At 36.5% G+C, this 16,522-nt stretch overlaps 1 protein-coding gene across 1 annotated transcript; it reads right to left on the reverse strand.

Moving 5' to 3' along the window:
- Positions 1-1,935: 1,935 nt before the first annotated feature.
- Positions 1,936-10,958, reverse strand: cnih2 (cornichon family AMPA receptor auxiliary protein 2). Its single transcript, XM_084105558.1, has 8 exons — positions 10,823-10,958; positions 10,345-10,499; positions 8,971-9,652; positions 6,985-7,053; positions 6,733-6,780; positions 5,685-5,797; positions 5,463-5,606; positions 1,936-3,839 (listed from the first exon to the last, which is right to left on the reverse strand). The coding sequence occupies exons 3-8, from the start codon at positions 9,049-9,051 to the stop codon at positions 3,812-3,814; spliced, it is 483 nt and encodes a 160-aa protein (XP_083961684.1). The 5' UTR covers positions 9,052-9,652; positions 10,345-10,499; positions 10,823-10,958; the 3' UTR covers positions 1,936-3,811.
- Between the last annotated feature and the right edge of the window lie 5,564 nt (positions 10,959-16,522).

A 16,522-nucleotide genomic window follows, 5' to 3' on the forward strand; every position in this document is an offset into this window, starting at 1 on the left:
TTCAACAGCACCGAGAGGTTTTCTAGACATCAGACCGAATTATATCGTTTGCTGTTGATTCATCATTGACAAAAGGCATCTTAAGCTGTATAAAGAAAGGGTTAAATTGCTGATTCTACTACATTTCATTTCATTTGGATGGAAAATCTTGGTGATTTAAAAAGCAGCTCTTCAAAAAGAGAACCATTTCCATACAAGTGCTGTCTCAGTCTGTCTATGTGTGTGTGTGTGTGTGCGCGTGTGTGTGTGTGTGTGTATGTGTATGTGTATGTGTGTGTGTGTGTGTGTGTGTGTGTGTGTGTGTATGTGTTTGTGTTTGTGTGTGTGTGTGTGTGTGTGTGTGCGCGCATGTGTGTGTGTGTGTGTGTGTGTGTGTGTGTGTCTGTATGTACCAGCAGCTTGTCTGTGGCTCACTCATGTTTCAAACTTATCAATTGTAACCAGTTTCCATAGCAACATCTCTCAAGAGTTGAAGAGAGATGGAGAGAAATAGCGGAAAGAGAGACTTTGGCAATGGAGTGTATGTGAATACATGCGTGTATTCTGCATGCGCTGCAGATAAACAGCACTCTGGTGCTCTGTGATAAAACTGCATGTTTAAAAAAACAGCAAATTGGTTTTTTTTTTTTTCCTGACATTATTATGTTATTTATTTATCTATACTCTGTTCCATTTCCCTGCTCCATTTTCATATCAAATTGCTTTTCAAAGCTTTGGCAAATGTTTCAGCTGTGTGGCCATGCACAGAAAACCTATTTTGGACAGACTTTTTGGTTTTGATTTTCAGCATGCGAGAGAGAGAGAGAGAGAGAGAAAGAGAGATACAGCAAGAGAGAGAGATACAGCGAGAGAGAGAAAGAGAGAGAGAGAGAGAACCTAACATAAAATGCATTTCATTCCTTTTGTGTCTCCATGGCAACCAAACTGTGTTAGCCTCTTATTGACTCCAATGCACTCGCACTTTCTCTGCTTCTCTCCCTTTCATTATCACTCTTTCACATTTCCATTTGCTTGAGGCTTGCAAAAAAATGTTATCTCTTGGCCTTCATCGTTTACCTTGATCTTTTTTCTCTTATCACAGTTCTTTACTTATCAACAATTTATTGTTTTTATTCTTTCTTTCTTTCTTTCTTTCTTTCTTTCTTTCTTTCTTTCTTTCTTTCTTTCTTCTTTTTGTTGAATTCAATTTCCTCCTTTTGCAGACCATCTTATTTTTAATAAAAAAAAACCCCTCTCATTTCCCTCCCCATTTTAAAAGATTTCAACGTGTGAATCTACAGACAATCGACCAAGTTACACTACTGTTCAAAAGTTTGGTGTTGGTAAGATTTTTTATGTTTTTGAAAGATGTCTATTATGCTCACCAAGACTGCATTTATTTGATCAAAATACAGTAAAAACATTAATAATGTGAAATTTCATTTTACTGGATATAAAATATATTGCATACTGCATTTTATTAAATATCGTTGTGGCTTAACGTAATGCTAAAGTTATTTTTTTTTGTGATTTGTAAACCAACTTTTGGAACTTTTGTTAAGATTTTATTTTTATGTTTTTGAAAGTCTCTAATGCTCACCAAGGCTGCAATATTGTGAAATATTATTACAATTTAAGATCCTGCCTAATAGGGTGGAGTCAATACCAAGCAGAGACGGCAGAGTGGGCTCTGCCAAGGGAAAGACACAGGCTCACCGAAAGGTAATATAATTTATTCCTATGATAGCAAAAAAATCAGCAATATGGTGTTAATATGGTGATTTGATGCTCAAGAAAGATCTCTTATTATTATCAGTGTTGATGAATAGAAAGTTTAACGCATCCTAGCTGAATAAAAAAATATAAAAAAATGTTTTCCTGACTCTAAACTTTTGAACGGTAGCGTATATTTACTTCCCACCCCAACATGCAAATCAACAACACTTTTTTTTTTTTCTGTCGGAAACATTGTTTTATTAGAACATCTGGAATTGCTTTTGTAGTATATAAGATATTCGGTTGTATTCAACTGAATACAGACCGTAAAGTTACCAAAGGTGCTGTAGCGTACATTAATGAATCATGTATAAAAGACATTATCATGCAGGTATTCTTAAATGTAGATACTGCATGTGAACTATATTAATCACAAAAAAACATTCAGTGATGACGTCTATAATGAAGACCCTAGTCAGTTGTCTCTCGGCCCACATTCCTGTGCTAACAGCGATTGTCTAGGGTATGTTCACATTTTTGAGGGTACATGGTACATCAAGTCAAAGCCAAGATGGAAAGAGGACCCAGGAGTTTGAACCAGATAGGCAGTGTTGCTAAAAAGCACTCAGACTGTGTCATCATTAAATCACTCGCTTATTGTACTGAAATTTGAAGTGTGTGAGTGTGTACGTGTAATAATGAAGCCATTCTATCTAGTGCAGTGGCTCAGGAGTGATACGCTCGGCCAGTCTATTCATCTACAAAGCCAGAACTACACACAGCTTAGTTAAATAATCATTATTCTACTTGTTTAGCAGACTGATGGACACAGCACAACACTGGAACTCCAGGTGAGGCGAATTGAGAGGCCCTATAATACATAGAACAAAGTGGCGCTAAATGTTGTGTATAGTCTAACAACACAGAAGATTGCCTGAAAAGTTTGTATCCATCATCATCGTGGTCATGACAACACTATCAGTCTGTTGTCAAAAGCATCATGAGCGAACGTTACCGACACCAGCGTCTCCATCATCTACATCACGGCCTGCTGTGTTCGTCTGTCTCATGCACATCAGCCCACTCGACGCAAATGAGTCTTCCTCTGTTGTTTGCTACAGTTCATCTGTTGGCAATCCAAAAGTGCTTTTATGATTTGTCACAGTCTATCGAGTATTTGAACTCCGGCAGAGGTTGGGGTCAGATCTCTCTTCCCTCCGGTACGGCCCGTCCCGCATGCCCGTCTCAATTAAGAGTCTGCCGTTCTGCTCGACTGCTCGTCCTCACCGCAGCCCATGATGAATGAACCCAAAACATCGGGTGTCAGTCCTCAGATGTGATGTTGCTCAAACAGTTTCTCCGGCTTGTAATATTTATCTCATTGGTTGATTTGCTTTGAAATGTTTGTGTAAACTTCACCATCTGATTTTGCGTAAAAAATACTTCTTGTGCGGTTTAAGGACACTAATAGAACTACCCTGCAACAACTGAGCCATATATTCATAATTTATTATATTGTACCTCTACATACAGGGTACATTTATAGGTATCTACCACGAATACTGAAATAGCAAATACTTAGCAGTTATGAAATACTTTGACATAACAAGTTTTTCCACAAAAAAATGCGGTTGTTATCTGAAGAAAAAGACGTCGCAACATAAAGTCCACGGTCTATTGATTTAAAAGTCAAGGTAACACATTCTGTAATGGTCTTGGTAGCACATAATGTGTCTCTTTGTAGACATTAAGAACCGATCAGTTGTTGCTATGAGCAGCGGAAATTTTCAGCAGCCCTTGAGAAATTAAATGGTGTTACAAAACATCTACACTGCCTGAGTCTTTTGGTCACCACATATCTCTCTCTCTATTGCACTCGTTTTTTTTTCTTCTTCTTTTTAATTGCAGTGATTGAGGCAGCTTTACATTGACGGCTTTAAATGCCTCCTTGTCTTGAGCTTTTTCTACATCTGTCCATCGTCCATCCCCACCCAGGAGATCTGAGGAGGAGCTGAACAAGGTCTGTGGATGAGGGAGAGGTGAGCACGACACAGTCGGCCTTTGCTTTGTCGTTTCTCTCCTTCCTTTCATAGTCCTCTTTCCTTCATTTGATCACTTAGAAGCTGACCAAAGCATACACCATACTACAAAAGAGACACAGAGATAAATTAAGAGATATTTAATTTAAAAAAAATTAATTAAGCACTTTGAATTAAGCAAGACATTCTGTGGCAAACACTTGCTAGTGATATCTCAAATATTTATATCCATTACAAAGAATACAGTATGTAGAGAATGATTTCAAAATGGTTTATTCCTCAAATTATTTAATCAGATATGTATATGTATTTACATTCCTGTTCAAAAGTTTGGGGTTAGTAAGATTTTTTTATGTTTTTGAACAAAGTTTCTTAAGCTCACCAAGTCTGCATTTATTTGATCAAAATACATTAAAAACAATAATATTATGAAATATTATTAATGTGTCTATTTGAATGTGTTTTAATTTAGCTTATTCTAATGACGACAAAGCAGAATTTTCAGCATCATTACTCGAGTCTTCAGTGTCACATGATCCTTCAGAAATCATTCTAATATGCTGATTTGGTGCTGAAGAAACATTACTTATTATTATCAATGTTGAAAACAGCTGTGGAAACTGTTACATTTTTTATGATTCTTTGATTAAGAAAATTCTGAATGTATTTATTTGAAGTAGAAATGTTTTGTAACATTAAATGTCTTAATATTGCCGATTAGATTCGATTGGACATCACAACCAACACAAACAATTAAACATTACAGCACAGTCAATCTATACAATAATTACACAGCTTCATTAAAAAAAACAGGGATAAAAGAACTTCTAAATCTCACAGTAAAACACTGAGGCATCACTAATCTCTCAATTAATTAACTTTAAAAATACTATAGTGGATGACCTTCATAAGTCAAAATCATTCTTAATTTTGCCCTTGTTCTCTTTTCCACCATGACCTCAAGTGAATCTGGAGTGAAACCAACAACCGAACCAGCCTTCCTAATCATTTTAATAATCCTATTTTTGTCATCCACAGTTATACAACCTCCACAACAATGCACTGCATAAAACAAGACACTGGCCAGGAATCCCTGATAGAAGTCATAAAGAAGCTTCCCACTAATACCAAAAGAACTTAGCTATCTTAAAAAGAATAATCAATCTTGATTTTGCCTTCTTGAACACAACCTCACTGTTCTTCTTCCAGTTTAATGGACACCAAGATATTTATAAGACTTTAATTTAATGCATGCTTTTAGCACACCGTTGTTGTGTAAACGCACTTCTTTTTCCTTGGGTCACTAGGGATCACTAGGGTGTTATTGTGCAATTTCTAAGGTGTTTTGAGTGATTGTTATTTGGTAGGGTATTCTAGGTGGTTATTACTAGGGTGTTCTGGGTGGTTCCATAGCGATACAATCCAAAATACCCCAATTATATGATGTTCTGTTCTGTAGACACTGCTTGGTTTTCTTCTTAAGTGTTTTTTACCCTTTTTAGTATCAAGCGAATATTATAAGAAAAACTTAGACTCTTAGAAAACATACCTTTACACAAAAACTCACATGATTCTGAGGGATCATTAATTTCAAATTATGTCATGTGAAGTACAAATTGAGATACATAATCCTACGCATGAGCCCTAATAATAGCAATGCCGTTAATAAAATCCAAACATAAAATCATATTTAAATGGGTAAAAGGTGAATAAATGAGGAGGGTTTACCTGTACAGATAGTAGAAAAAGGAGAGAAGGTAGAAGCCTAGTTTGCACCAGGACTCTTTTTGGCAATAATTCAGAATGTCTGCATTCATCACACTCACTGGATCATACATAACCTCAGACCCATCTGCAGGACGGTGGAAAAACCTAAGGGAGAAAATGAGAGAGGGAATTACTACAGGGGAACCATTTTGGAATTTCAGTTAAGTGAGGAACAGTTTGTACCTCCAGAGGTGATAGAGAAGCAAGGGGATGTTAAGGCCCAGAGTTACCCATTCCCCTGCACACATGAACATCAGACAGAACAGCCCGTGGATGGAATACTCTGGTACCACCAGCTGGAAGACAGAGGATAGTTTCAAGTACTCGTAATAACTGTAAGCATAAATATATATATATATTCATTATAACTGTCTCATCGTGCAAAAGTGACATAAAGTAACAAATGAGTGTGCCTCCAAGTACCATTGGAGAAGAAAAAAGAAAAGAGGTAGAATATACTCTAGGCTATGAAGATACTCTAGGTGGGGGTCTATGAGAAGGGATTTAAAACTACATTTTCATGGCATTTCTAAATATTAAAGTATGGATGCATGATACAATACTGTTCAAAAGTGTGGTGTTGGTAAGATTTTTTAATATTTTTTAAAAGAAGTCTCTTATGCTCACCAAGACTGCATTTGTTTGACCAAAAATACATTAAAAAGCAATACTGTGAATTTAAATATTTCAAAATGTTCTATTTTTTTATATATTTTAAAATGTAATTTATTCCTGTGATGACAAAGCTGAATTTTCAGCATCATTCCTCCAGTCTTCAGTGTCACATGATCCTTCAGAAATCATTCTAATATGCTGATATTGAACAGAAACATTTATTATTATCAGTATTGAAAACAGTAGCTTAACATTTTTGTGGAAACTGTGATGTATTGTTCAGGATTCTCTGATGAATAGAAAGTTCAAAAGCACAGTATTTATTTGAAATTGAAATCTTTTGTAACATTATCAATCTCTTTACTGTCACTTTTTGATCAATTTAATGCATACTTGCTGAATAATATTATTAATGTTTTGTTTTGTTTTTAAAGAAGAAATTTTTTATCATTTTATCATTTATCATTACCAACCAGTATTGGATATTTAATTGTTCATGCTGTTATCTGCTCACGTATAGTTAATCTTTAATAGCACTTATAATTTAATAACACGGTAAATGTATTCTTCTATTCTAAAATCTCAGTGTTTACACTTCTGCCACAGTTTCACTCACCCTTCGGAGGAGGTTGCAGATTCTCTCGATGTTCAATATTCTTTCCCTCTGAGGAAATACAAAAGAACGCAATAATATTTCTAGCAGCACGCTCCAACTGTTTTGTAACTGTGCAGCATGGATGCATGTTGCTGTGTGTGTTCACATATATGCATGTATGCCCGAGAGTTTCTCTGAAACCCACAGTTCACAGTTGGGATGCTGAGTGGTTGATGCTGTGTGAAAGGAATCGTGATCTAAGAAAAGCCTTACCGCTCTTGTGGGGTTGCTCTGATCGATGGGGTTTTTGAAGTCTGTGCGCAGCTCATCAAACGCAATAATCTTGAGGAGAGACAAACAGAATTTGTGTTACATGAGCATTTTCCACAAAACCACTGGACATTTTGGAGGTTAGAGAGGATATAGGAGTCCCTTTTTATCTTTAACTTTCCACATTTCTCAAGCCATTCCTACAGCTTCAAGCTATGCTCTCCCCTCCTTCTTTTCCCCCTTATAGATCCATATCTCCTGCCATCCCCTCACTTCGTTCTCCGTAAACAGATGCAGTTGCCATGGTGACCGAATGAGCCCCTAAGCGGGCGTCATGGTTACTATAGAAGTGAGTTCACATTCTTATTGGCTGAGAGCCATACAAAGATGGGGGGAGAAGGAGAGGAAAGGAGGATGGGGTGTCAGAACGAAATTACGGTTTGATAAGCATTCTCAATAACATGGTTTCTCGCCGTCATGCACTCATACACAGACTCTCAGCCTCCCCCACTCTCTGTCTCCTTCTCTCACATACATTTACACACACACACTCACACCAAATGACTCATGTTTAGAATCTCTCCCACTCCTGTCATTAGTCAATTCTCAGTCATTTCAAGTCTGCTTCTTAATGGCCCTTTGAACGTATTACACGTAAGGTCTGCAGTTTAATGCCAATCTGAAAATATCCTTGACTTCTCGTTTGGCATTCAGGGCTTGTGTTGTAGGTGTTGAAACCTCTGCTCCAGCAGATCTCTGGTGTTTTAGTGTTTCAGACAGATTTTAACAGTTCAGGGCCATTGTGTTTGTCTGCTGTTGCCTTTTGTGAGAACGCTGCATCTAATATGAAGAATACAAATGATGTTGAGGTCTCTGGTGGCGACTGTGCAAATTTCATTTGTGATTCTACAGACAGTGGGCTGGAACAGAACAGCCGGAGTTCAAATGGGCTGTTGACCTCTTCCTCTTCTGTGTGTTTATATGTGGCAGCAGTAAATCTCACTAAAACACGTCACAAGTCACATTACACCCCAATATCAAAAGAATAAGAAATTACATTTTGGTTAAAATGGTCACCTGTTTTGAAAATTAAAATGTTTGAACCTTGAAGCACTTTGGAGAATGTATTTTTTTTTTTTTATATATTTTTGAAATATACATTATTTTAGAATTTTCTATATAATATATCAATATTATTGTAACATATCATGACATTTTCCCCTAAAATATTCATTGCCCGAAAAGCATCCAGACGTTGCTATTATTTTGTAATTCCCATAATAATATTAATAATATATAATTATTTTGTAATTACCCTTTAGGGTATTTGCACATCTATTGTGCGTGTGTGTGCGTATGCAGATATTTATTTATATATTTTTTTGCATTGCAGTTATGAGAATGAAATTTTATTTTTACTTTTACTTTTATATTTATTTGACTGTTTTTACTACAGTATGGAGAATTAAGGGATTTATTTGAGATAACTCAAATAAAATGTCTTAATAGTCCTAAAAGTACATTGCAATTTCTTTAGGCAAAATATAATTTCTTGTTTATTTCTTTAGATTTTTCAGGTGAAAAATAACCATTCTTAAGGTTTCGTGAGATTCTTGACTGTGTTTATGTTCATAAGTCCATATACGCACAGGTAGACTCCCACCTTCCTCCTTTTTTTTTTCTTTTGTATCCGTCTACTTGTTCTGTAAATCATTAATCATCCATGACTCATAATGTCTGCTCTAATAATAACTGCCGCGATTTGTATTCACCTCATGGATAAGGCCTCTTGTTAAGGGCAGGGGAGACAGCTTGGACAGACGCACACCTGTCTCTGCGCTCAAAAAACTGGCACGGAGACACACATATTCACACTCACGCAGTCAGAGACATGCTGACATGGATTCCGATGCCAATTGGAATGGAAGTGTCACAGTGTAACAGGTAAAAGGAATTCATACACATTTACACAGTAAGATCGAAACGTACCTGCCAGATGACGAAGAAGATGAGGGCAGCGCATAACACGAGTGTTAACATGTAGCAAAAGGCCGCAAAGGTGAAGGCCATGTCCGTTCCAGCCAGCCTGACGGTGATCCGGGTCGAGAGAGGGCGAGGGGGAATCTTCCCCTGCTCTCTCTCTCACTCTTGACTCTCTCTTCACCGCGTTGCCCTTACTCTCGCCCTCGTCAAGGAAGTTGCAAAGCACTTTCCTCTTCTTCTGTGTCTCTCTATCCCTCGTCTTACAGCTTGCGGTCCAGCTTAGGATGAGAATTAGAGAGGAATCTTCTTGGTCTGGAGCTGCAGATATGAGGTGTCTGGCTGGTTATCCGCCTCCGCTGGCTGAAGCGCCTTGTGACTTGTGGCTGGACCGTGTGTGTTTGTGTGTAATTCTTCCTCTCTGTTCACCTAAGATAACTGCTAGAGCTGTTTCCTCTTTTCTCTCTCTCTGCTGTATCCTCTGCTCCTCCACTTGCTCTCCTTCTCCTTCTCCCTCTCTGTCTTTTTCTCTGATTGGCAGAGGGGTGTTTGTATGTATGTGGAGAATCGCTCCCCTCCCCCGTCTCTAAGATTAGTGCTGTACACGGGGTCCACACTCCATATTTACAGCAGAACACCTTAAAAAAAATAACTTGGGCACATCGGAAGATGAATGTCCTCGGTATATGATCTGAAAAAGAGACATTGATTCGAGTTACAAAGTAAAGAATGGATGAATGTGTTCACCCCAGCTTGATGAACTGCTTAATTACAATTAGACGTATTTTAACTGCTATCGTGTTGTCATTTCAATCAAATAACAGGACACATATAAGCATCTAATCGACAGGTTTTACAATGATTCATATCCTCTCTTAGAATGAAAGGTGGATTTATTGTGGATTTAATATGAATATATGAACAAATTAATGACAAAAATGACATACTTTTATAGACAGAATTAGTGCAACATATGACTTTAAAATGAGTCATTGAGGCTGTAAGTGTAACATAAAATATTATTTTTTACAAATAAATCTTTGTTAGATAATTTGAGTAGCTTGCTTAATGTGGATTTGCAACAAAAACATGTTTTTACAGTTATATATTGAACTTATTATCCTAAGTAATCTAGACAAGGCTTTGTAGACATAGGCATTTCCAAGATACCACTGCATTTCTTTAAAATATTTACTACTGGATTTGGCTGATGCAATGAATCCTTTGATTCATTGCCAATTGTTGTGCATGAATCCATAACAAAGCCATAATGGTGTTCAGTCCTACCAAACAGTGTAAACATGAATAAACAAAGCATTCAACATGACGGTGAAGAATGGTTAACTAAGTTGCATGCCAGGATGTAAGAACATGAGCATTTACCTGTGTTTTCTGAATCAGCGGCGCAAGTCTGTCTACATCTGTCCTCTCTCCCCTCATTTTCCTCCCATCAATCTGGGTCGACACCATGTCAGAAATCTCTGGTCTGCTTTGCTCTGTATGTCAGTGTCGGTCCCATCACAGTCTTTCATTGGCTGCTGCGACCAGGTATGAAACAGCAGAAAGAAGCGAAACATGTATGAATGTGCTGGCCGTATTTTTCTGTTTTATCTTATGCTTTTGATCCCGCACAGCTTTCTGAAGTCTGACACTTAATTAAGCGTTTTCTTTCCCCCCCTCCATCTGCCTTACCCATTTCCCTTTCGCTTTCTCTCGCTCTCATTCCTTCTCTGCCTCTCTCCGTTTTTTTATGAATTCAAGCATTCCCCGCTGGTATTTAATCTCAAAAGCAGAAGCAATGGAACAGCCCTTCTCTCTCGCCCCCATCTATTTGATTATAATAAAAATGTGATGTGATTACCTCTGAATGCGCTGCTCAACTACATTCAACAGTCTTCTCTTCCTCCGTTCTTGTATTTTCTGCCCTACTCTCTCATTCCCTGGAGAGATATGAGGGGGCAGAGGGAGCTCCGGAGCTTTTTTGGCTTCCCTTGTTTGTCTCTCACTCTCTCCCTCCCTCTTTTATTCTCTTACCGTCTCTCTCTCACACAATGTTACCAGTACTTTCTTCATGAAAGTGCATCTCTGTCACTGCAAGAGAGATGAAGAAAGGTTTGATTCTTTTTAGTCAAATATGCAGTCATATTTTCAGAGAACAAGAGTAGAAGAGAGTTATTTTATTTGACTCACAATCTTTTTTCCCTTTTCACAGGGTTTGCACAAATTCCATGATTTTTTTCTATTTCCAGTCGTTCATGACAACTATTATGGTTTTTAAAATTATTTTATAGAGTCATGGTGTGTTTTTTGTTATTTCTACATCACATACAGTTATGGGAATAAATAGATTAGGCCTATTATTAGTAGTATTAGTATTATATTAAATGATAAAAAACTATTTTTGTAACTATTTTTGTACTTTAAAAATTTCGTTGATTTTTAAGATTTATTTTATTAACTTGCATAACTTTTCCAGGCTTGGACATTTTAAAACCATTAAAAAAATCCACTATATGTTCCATGAAATAATAATATTAATATTACTTCCAGCATTTATAATTGTAGAAAACATACATATAAAAAAAGGTTCATAGTAATGTACCCCTTTGAACAGTTCCCTGCCACCTCATTTACATATACTCCCCAGGGAGAAGAGACTGAATCATTCCAGTATTAAGGCTTCTGATTTGATTTTATTGCTTACATTACCACAGCAATATATTCGGCGTTCTCTGTTGTCCAGGAACACTGACAAATATAGCCGCAAGTGACAATTATTGGGGTCCAAGCATTAGAGCCCGACCGATATATCGGCCGGCCGATATTAGGCATTTTCCAAACTATCGGTATCGGCATTTATAATGGCCGATAAATGAATATTTAAAAAATAAAATAAAAGCAGACGAAACACCCTTCAACCATGTTATGAGTGTTGGCGCCAGTGTTGCCAGATTGTAAATGTCCAAGTATCGTACCAGAAGCTCAAAATTATCGTATTTGGAAGAAAATTATTTGGTTCGTATTTGGTTCGGTTGGTTGAGTCCTTACATGCGCTTCGTGAGGCACACTAGCACACACACGCAAGGTCTCTCGCTCCCTCTCTCTACACGTTCTTCCCCCGGTAGACGTAGAATCCACAGCTAGATCAATGAGAAGCCCTATAACAACGACCATCATTTGAAGTGTCACACAGTTCTGAAATTATCGTACATTATACGATTTTTTCCATTATTGATCGTACATCGTACAGAGGTCAAAATTATCGTACAAATACGATAATTATCGTACATCTGGCAACACTGGTTGGCGCTGCATAGTTTGTCCACCAGAGGGCACTCTACAAGGAAGATCGCTAACATCAATGAGCTTGGAAATCACAACAAACTTATTCTGCCTAAATAAAGTAATGATTAGCCTACTGTATTTATAACTAGCATATCTGTAGCTCCAGTCTCTGCATTGTAAAATGTAAGTTAGGCACGCGAGGAGTGAACATTTAGACATAGAGAAAAAGTATCAAACATAGCCTGTGCATAAAAGTTAGCTTTTCTTTTACACGTGTGTGAAATCCAAGTGTGCGTTGCTGACTTCGTTTAGCCGCAGCATTAACGAGTCACATAATGTATTTAGTGCATCACTAAGTAGTAGATTTTAGAAGGCAGGCAGCAAATGGTGATTGAAAATGGTTTGTTGTAGCTTGATGGAATAGATGGATAGAATTAAAAAAGTGCAGGTAAAGGGATAAGCAAGTTGACATTGTAATTATAAGGTAGCTTATAACATTGATATTTGGCAGACGCTTTTATGAAAAGCGACTTACATTGCATTTCAAGGTACACATTTACAATCTTATCAGTTCTTCACACACACACACACACATTATTACATAATTGAATTATTACTGTCAATATTAATAATAATAGTTGACTTTTTTTTGTTCAAAGGACTTTAAGTTTCATATCTTAAGTTTGTATTTTTATACATTATATTTATCAGAACTTTAATATATTCTGTTCTGTTGTTTATTTTTAAACTGCATTATCATATTATTTTACTAAGGCTGAGGACTCTTAAATAACGACAAATAACTAATGTTAGGGAAATCTGTTCATGTTTTGTTACGCGTTTCTGGAATTTTTTTTTAAATATATATCGGCCGATATATCGGAATATCGGATTTTTAAATCACCAAATATTTGTATCGGTATCCGCCTTAAAAATCCTTTATCGGTCGGGCTCTACCAAGCATCAACTGTATGTAGACGATATGATGTTACAATGGCTATGTCTCTAAGTGTCTCTTTTTTATGTCAAGTTTAGTGAAGTGTGGGCATTGCGTTCACAAGATATAGGCCAATTAGTCATTATGGGCTACACCCACAAAAATGTCAGCCTATATCCCCAACAATAAAACAAAAAAAAATTCTTTTGACAGCTTTTTGTCAGAAGTGTCTCGAGATGGTGGATACCCAATTCTGTGCGAATTGAAAAAAATGGGATAGCATAAGTTCGAAAAAGTAGGTTTTTCAAAAACTGGATACACATATGATCAACTAATTTGAGGATACTGAAGGAATATTTTTTTTTTATCTTAACTATATGATGACTTTATAGTTATAGGCAACAATGTGTTATAGCGTCACCTTGAGGCTGATTCCCACCAAATTTAATACACAGCTTAATTGAAACACCTTCTAAGTGTCTGCTATTGTGACAGTGTCTGGGTTTGTTCCCTGGGTCACCACTAGATGTCCTCCTTCCCCACGGTGTCTGTCACAATTGAACTACATTCCCCACGATCCTTGTCTCTTCATTGCACTCAGCTGTCCCTTGTCACTCATTATTACACTCAGCCAATTCCCCATTAGCATTGTCATTCACCTGTGTATTTATACCCTGTCTGTTTAGTATGTGTTACGGAGTCCTTGTTGTATGTCACTGCACTTTTGAAGTCTGTTTTCCTTGCCTGTTCTTGTATTATTTCTCGTGTTTGGATTGGAATATATGGATTTTGACCCCCTGCTTGGATGACTACGAGATTGGATTACATTTAATAAACTACTGCTATTGGATCCTCCTGTTCCCCGTGTGTGTTCGTGACAGCTATATTTCGTAAAGATTGCCCATTTAAATTTGACGTTATAAGCTGCTGAAGTTGTATTGGTGGCTGGCGGCCATGTTTGATTATTTATTGGAATAATATGCAATTTGAAGCGGGTTTTTTTGTTGTGCCCCCTATGGGTAGAATTTGATGCAACTTGGCTTGTGTCCTCAGAATGTCCTGTTGCTAAAATTATCTTCGCAACACTTCTACAGTATGTATCACAATTCTTTTGACAACTTTTTGCCAGCATAGTCTATAGCAGCTTTATACAAAGTTTGGTGAAGATTGGATAAACATAGGAGTTTGAAAAAGTTGGTTTTTCGGAATCTGAATATTGAACATTTTATAAACAAGAATGGCATGAATTTTGAAGGGTTTGACTCAAGGATTTAGAGAAAAATGTAGGGGTGCTTGGAAATCCTGAAGCTCATAATGTTAAATTTGACAGATATTTCCAGTATGCCATGTGTTTGCTCTTCTAATGGAGTCCAATAGTACCATCTGGTGGATTCTTCTGCACTCTCTCCTTTCACTCTCTCCTCTATCCTGAGGAAATGCCATTTTAATCCATTTTAAGGCTACCGCAACTCAATTTAGATTAATTTCTTTAACAACTTAAATTTTTATTTAAGAATCAGGGTTCTCATGATTTTTGACAAAATAGATATAGTGTAAGAGGGAATTTTATAAAGTGTGATTTCTAGGCCTAAAAAACTAATGGAAATTAGCATACTATATAAAAACCCTGCAAGCACAAACTAAAAGTCATGTAAATTAATTAATAATAAAAAGTGTAAACCTTGAAAAACATTCAGTTATTGGGATTATCGAATGTAATTATTTAAATTATTATGACTATATTAGGCTATTTGATTTCATTCTTTACTTACACTTTATTTCGACATTCCACTATCAGAGGTGGACAAAGTACACAACTTCCTTACTTGAGTGAAAGTACAGATACTGGTCAAATATTACTCCGTTACAAGTAAAAGTTGTAAAGACCTATTTTTACTTAAGTAAAAGTACAGAAGTACTCGTTTTTAAAAATACTTAAGTATCAAAAGTAAAAAGTAAATGTCAATGCATTGTTTTATTATTGTTGCATTGTTGTATGTAATACAGTACTGTATGCCTCTGAATCTACGCCTGCCCTCATATCAATATCAAATTTATTTATAGAACACAGTTCCAGTAGTGGGATTGAATGTGAGATTGAATAAGTGCACTCAATAACGTCCACAATGGTTTCGGACACCCAAATCTGTTCCCTCAAATACTGCCCTATTTAAAGTTTTTTGGCTTTTAGTATGAATATGTTAGCCTTACTGTTATCTATAAGCTATTGTGCTCCAAAACAATGACAAAAGTCGCATTTAGAAGACCAAACCCAACGTTGAAAATGAAAATCAGGTTTATGTCAGAATCCAATGTCAGATTGACATTGATCTCCAACGATGGAAAGACGTTGTATTGTGGTTGAAAATGAAAATCGGGTTGACGTCAGAAACCAACATCAGTCGGTTAAAGTAAAAAGTTTACAGAAAAAAATAATACTCAAGTAAAGTACAGATACTCAAAAAGTGTACTTAAGTACAGTACTCAAGTAAATGTACTTTGTTACTGTCCACCTCTGTCCACTATAGGCATTATATTAACTACATTCTACTAACTAACTTTGCAACTAACTTGTCAACTAACTCGATTTGCAACTAGCCTACATATCAACTAACTCTTTTAGAGTATTAGTAGACTGTTAGGCTATAGGGTTAGTAGAATAATTTGACATGTACTTGCAAAGTTACTAATAGTCAGTAGAATGTGTTGAGGTGTGAATAAAATGTTAGCAGATATTTATCAGACATTAAGCAGATATTAAGTCTACTATTATTCTAATGACTGGTAGATGACACGTAGTTCCATAGTTAGTAGAATGTCTAAAGTGGACTATCGAAGTAAAGTACCTAATTTACATTCTTTTAATATATGGCCACTTAGTTTTTGTAAATAAAAGGTGTGAAAATGAGCAGCTATGTAATTATAGCAGAAGTATCAGAAATACCTTGGAGTCAAAAACTACTACATTAAATTAAGACTTCACCTAAAAATGAAGATATGATGTAGGCTATTCAAGGTTTACTCACTCTCATGTTGTGCCGTGCAAATAGGCGGAGATGTTCGGTTGAATTACATTCTCTTTGCTTAGCACGAAAAGATGCAAAGTGACTGATACTGTCAGTGTCAGGTCCTAACATTATGCCTAATATCTTCTTTTGTGTGTGTTAGTGAAAACAATAGAAAATTATATGAGGGAAAATCCATATAGATATAGTTTATAATGCTTTTATCCAACGGTATTAAATATAATTGTTTGACAACATGATGAAACTCGCACTGATTTGTATCGTCTTCGTCTCCACTTTCAGTGAGGAGCGGAACTAAAAGTACTTGGCTTGC

The sequence above is a fragment of the Abramis brama genome (genome assembly GCF_963993115.1).
Source record: "Abramis brama genome assembly, chromosome: 25".
NCBI lineage: Eukaryota > Metazoa > Chordata > Actinopteri > Cypriniformes > Leuciscidae > Abramis > Abramis brama.

Bases quoted from the DNA above. Each gene is read 5' to 3' on its own strand.
- cnih2 (XM_084105558.1), bottom strand. From the start codon at position 9,051: ATGGCCTTCACCTTTGCGGCCTTTTGCTACATGTTAACACTCGTGTTA. The intron at 5,607-5,684 runs GTACAAACTGTT...TTTCTCCCTTAG, and splicing joins CTTCTCTATCACCTCTGGAG to GTTTTTCCACCGTCCTGCAG. The intron at 3,840-5,462 runs GTAAACCCTCCT...TCTCTTTTGTAG, and splicing joins TTTTTCTACTATCTGTACAG to TATGGTGTATGCTTTGGTCA.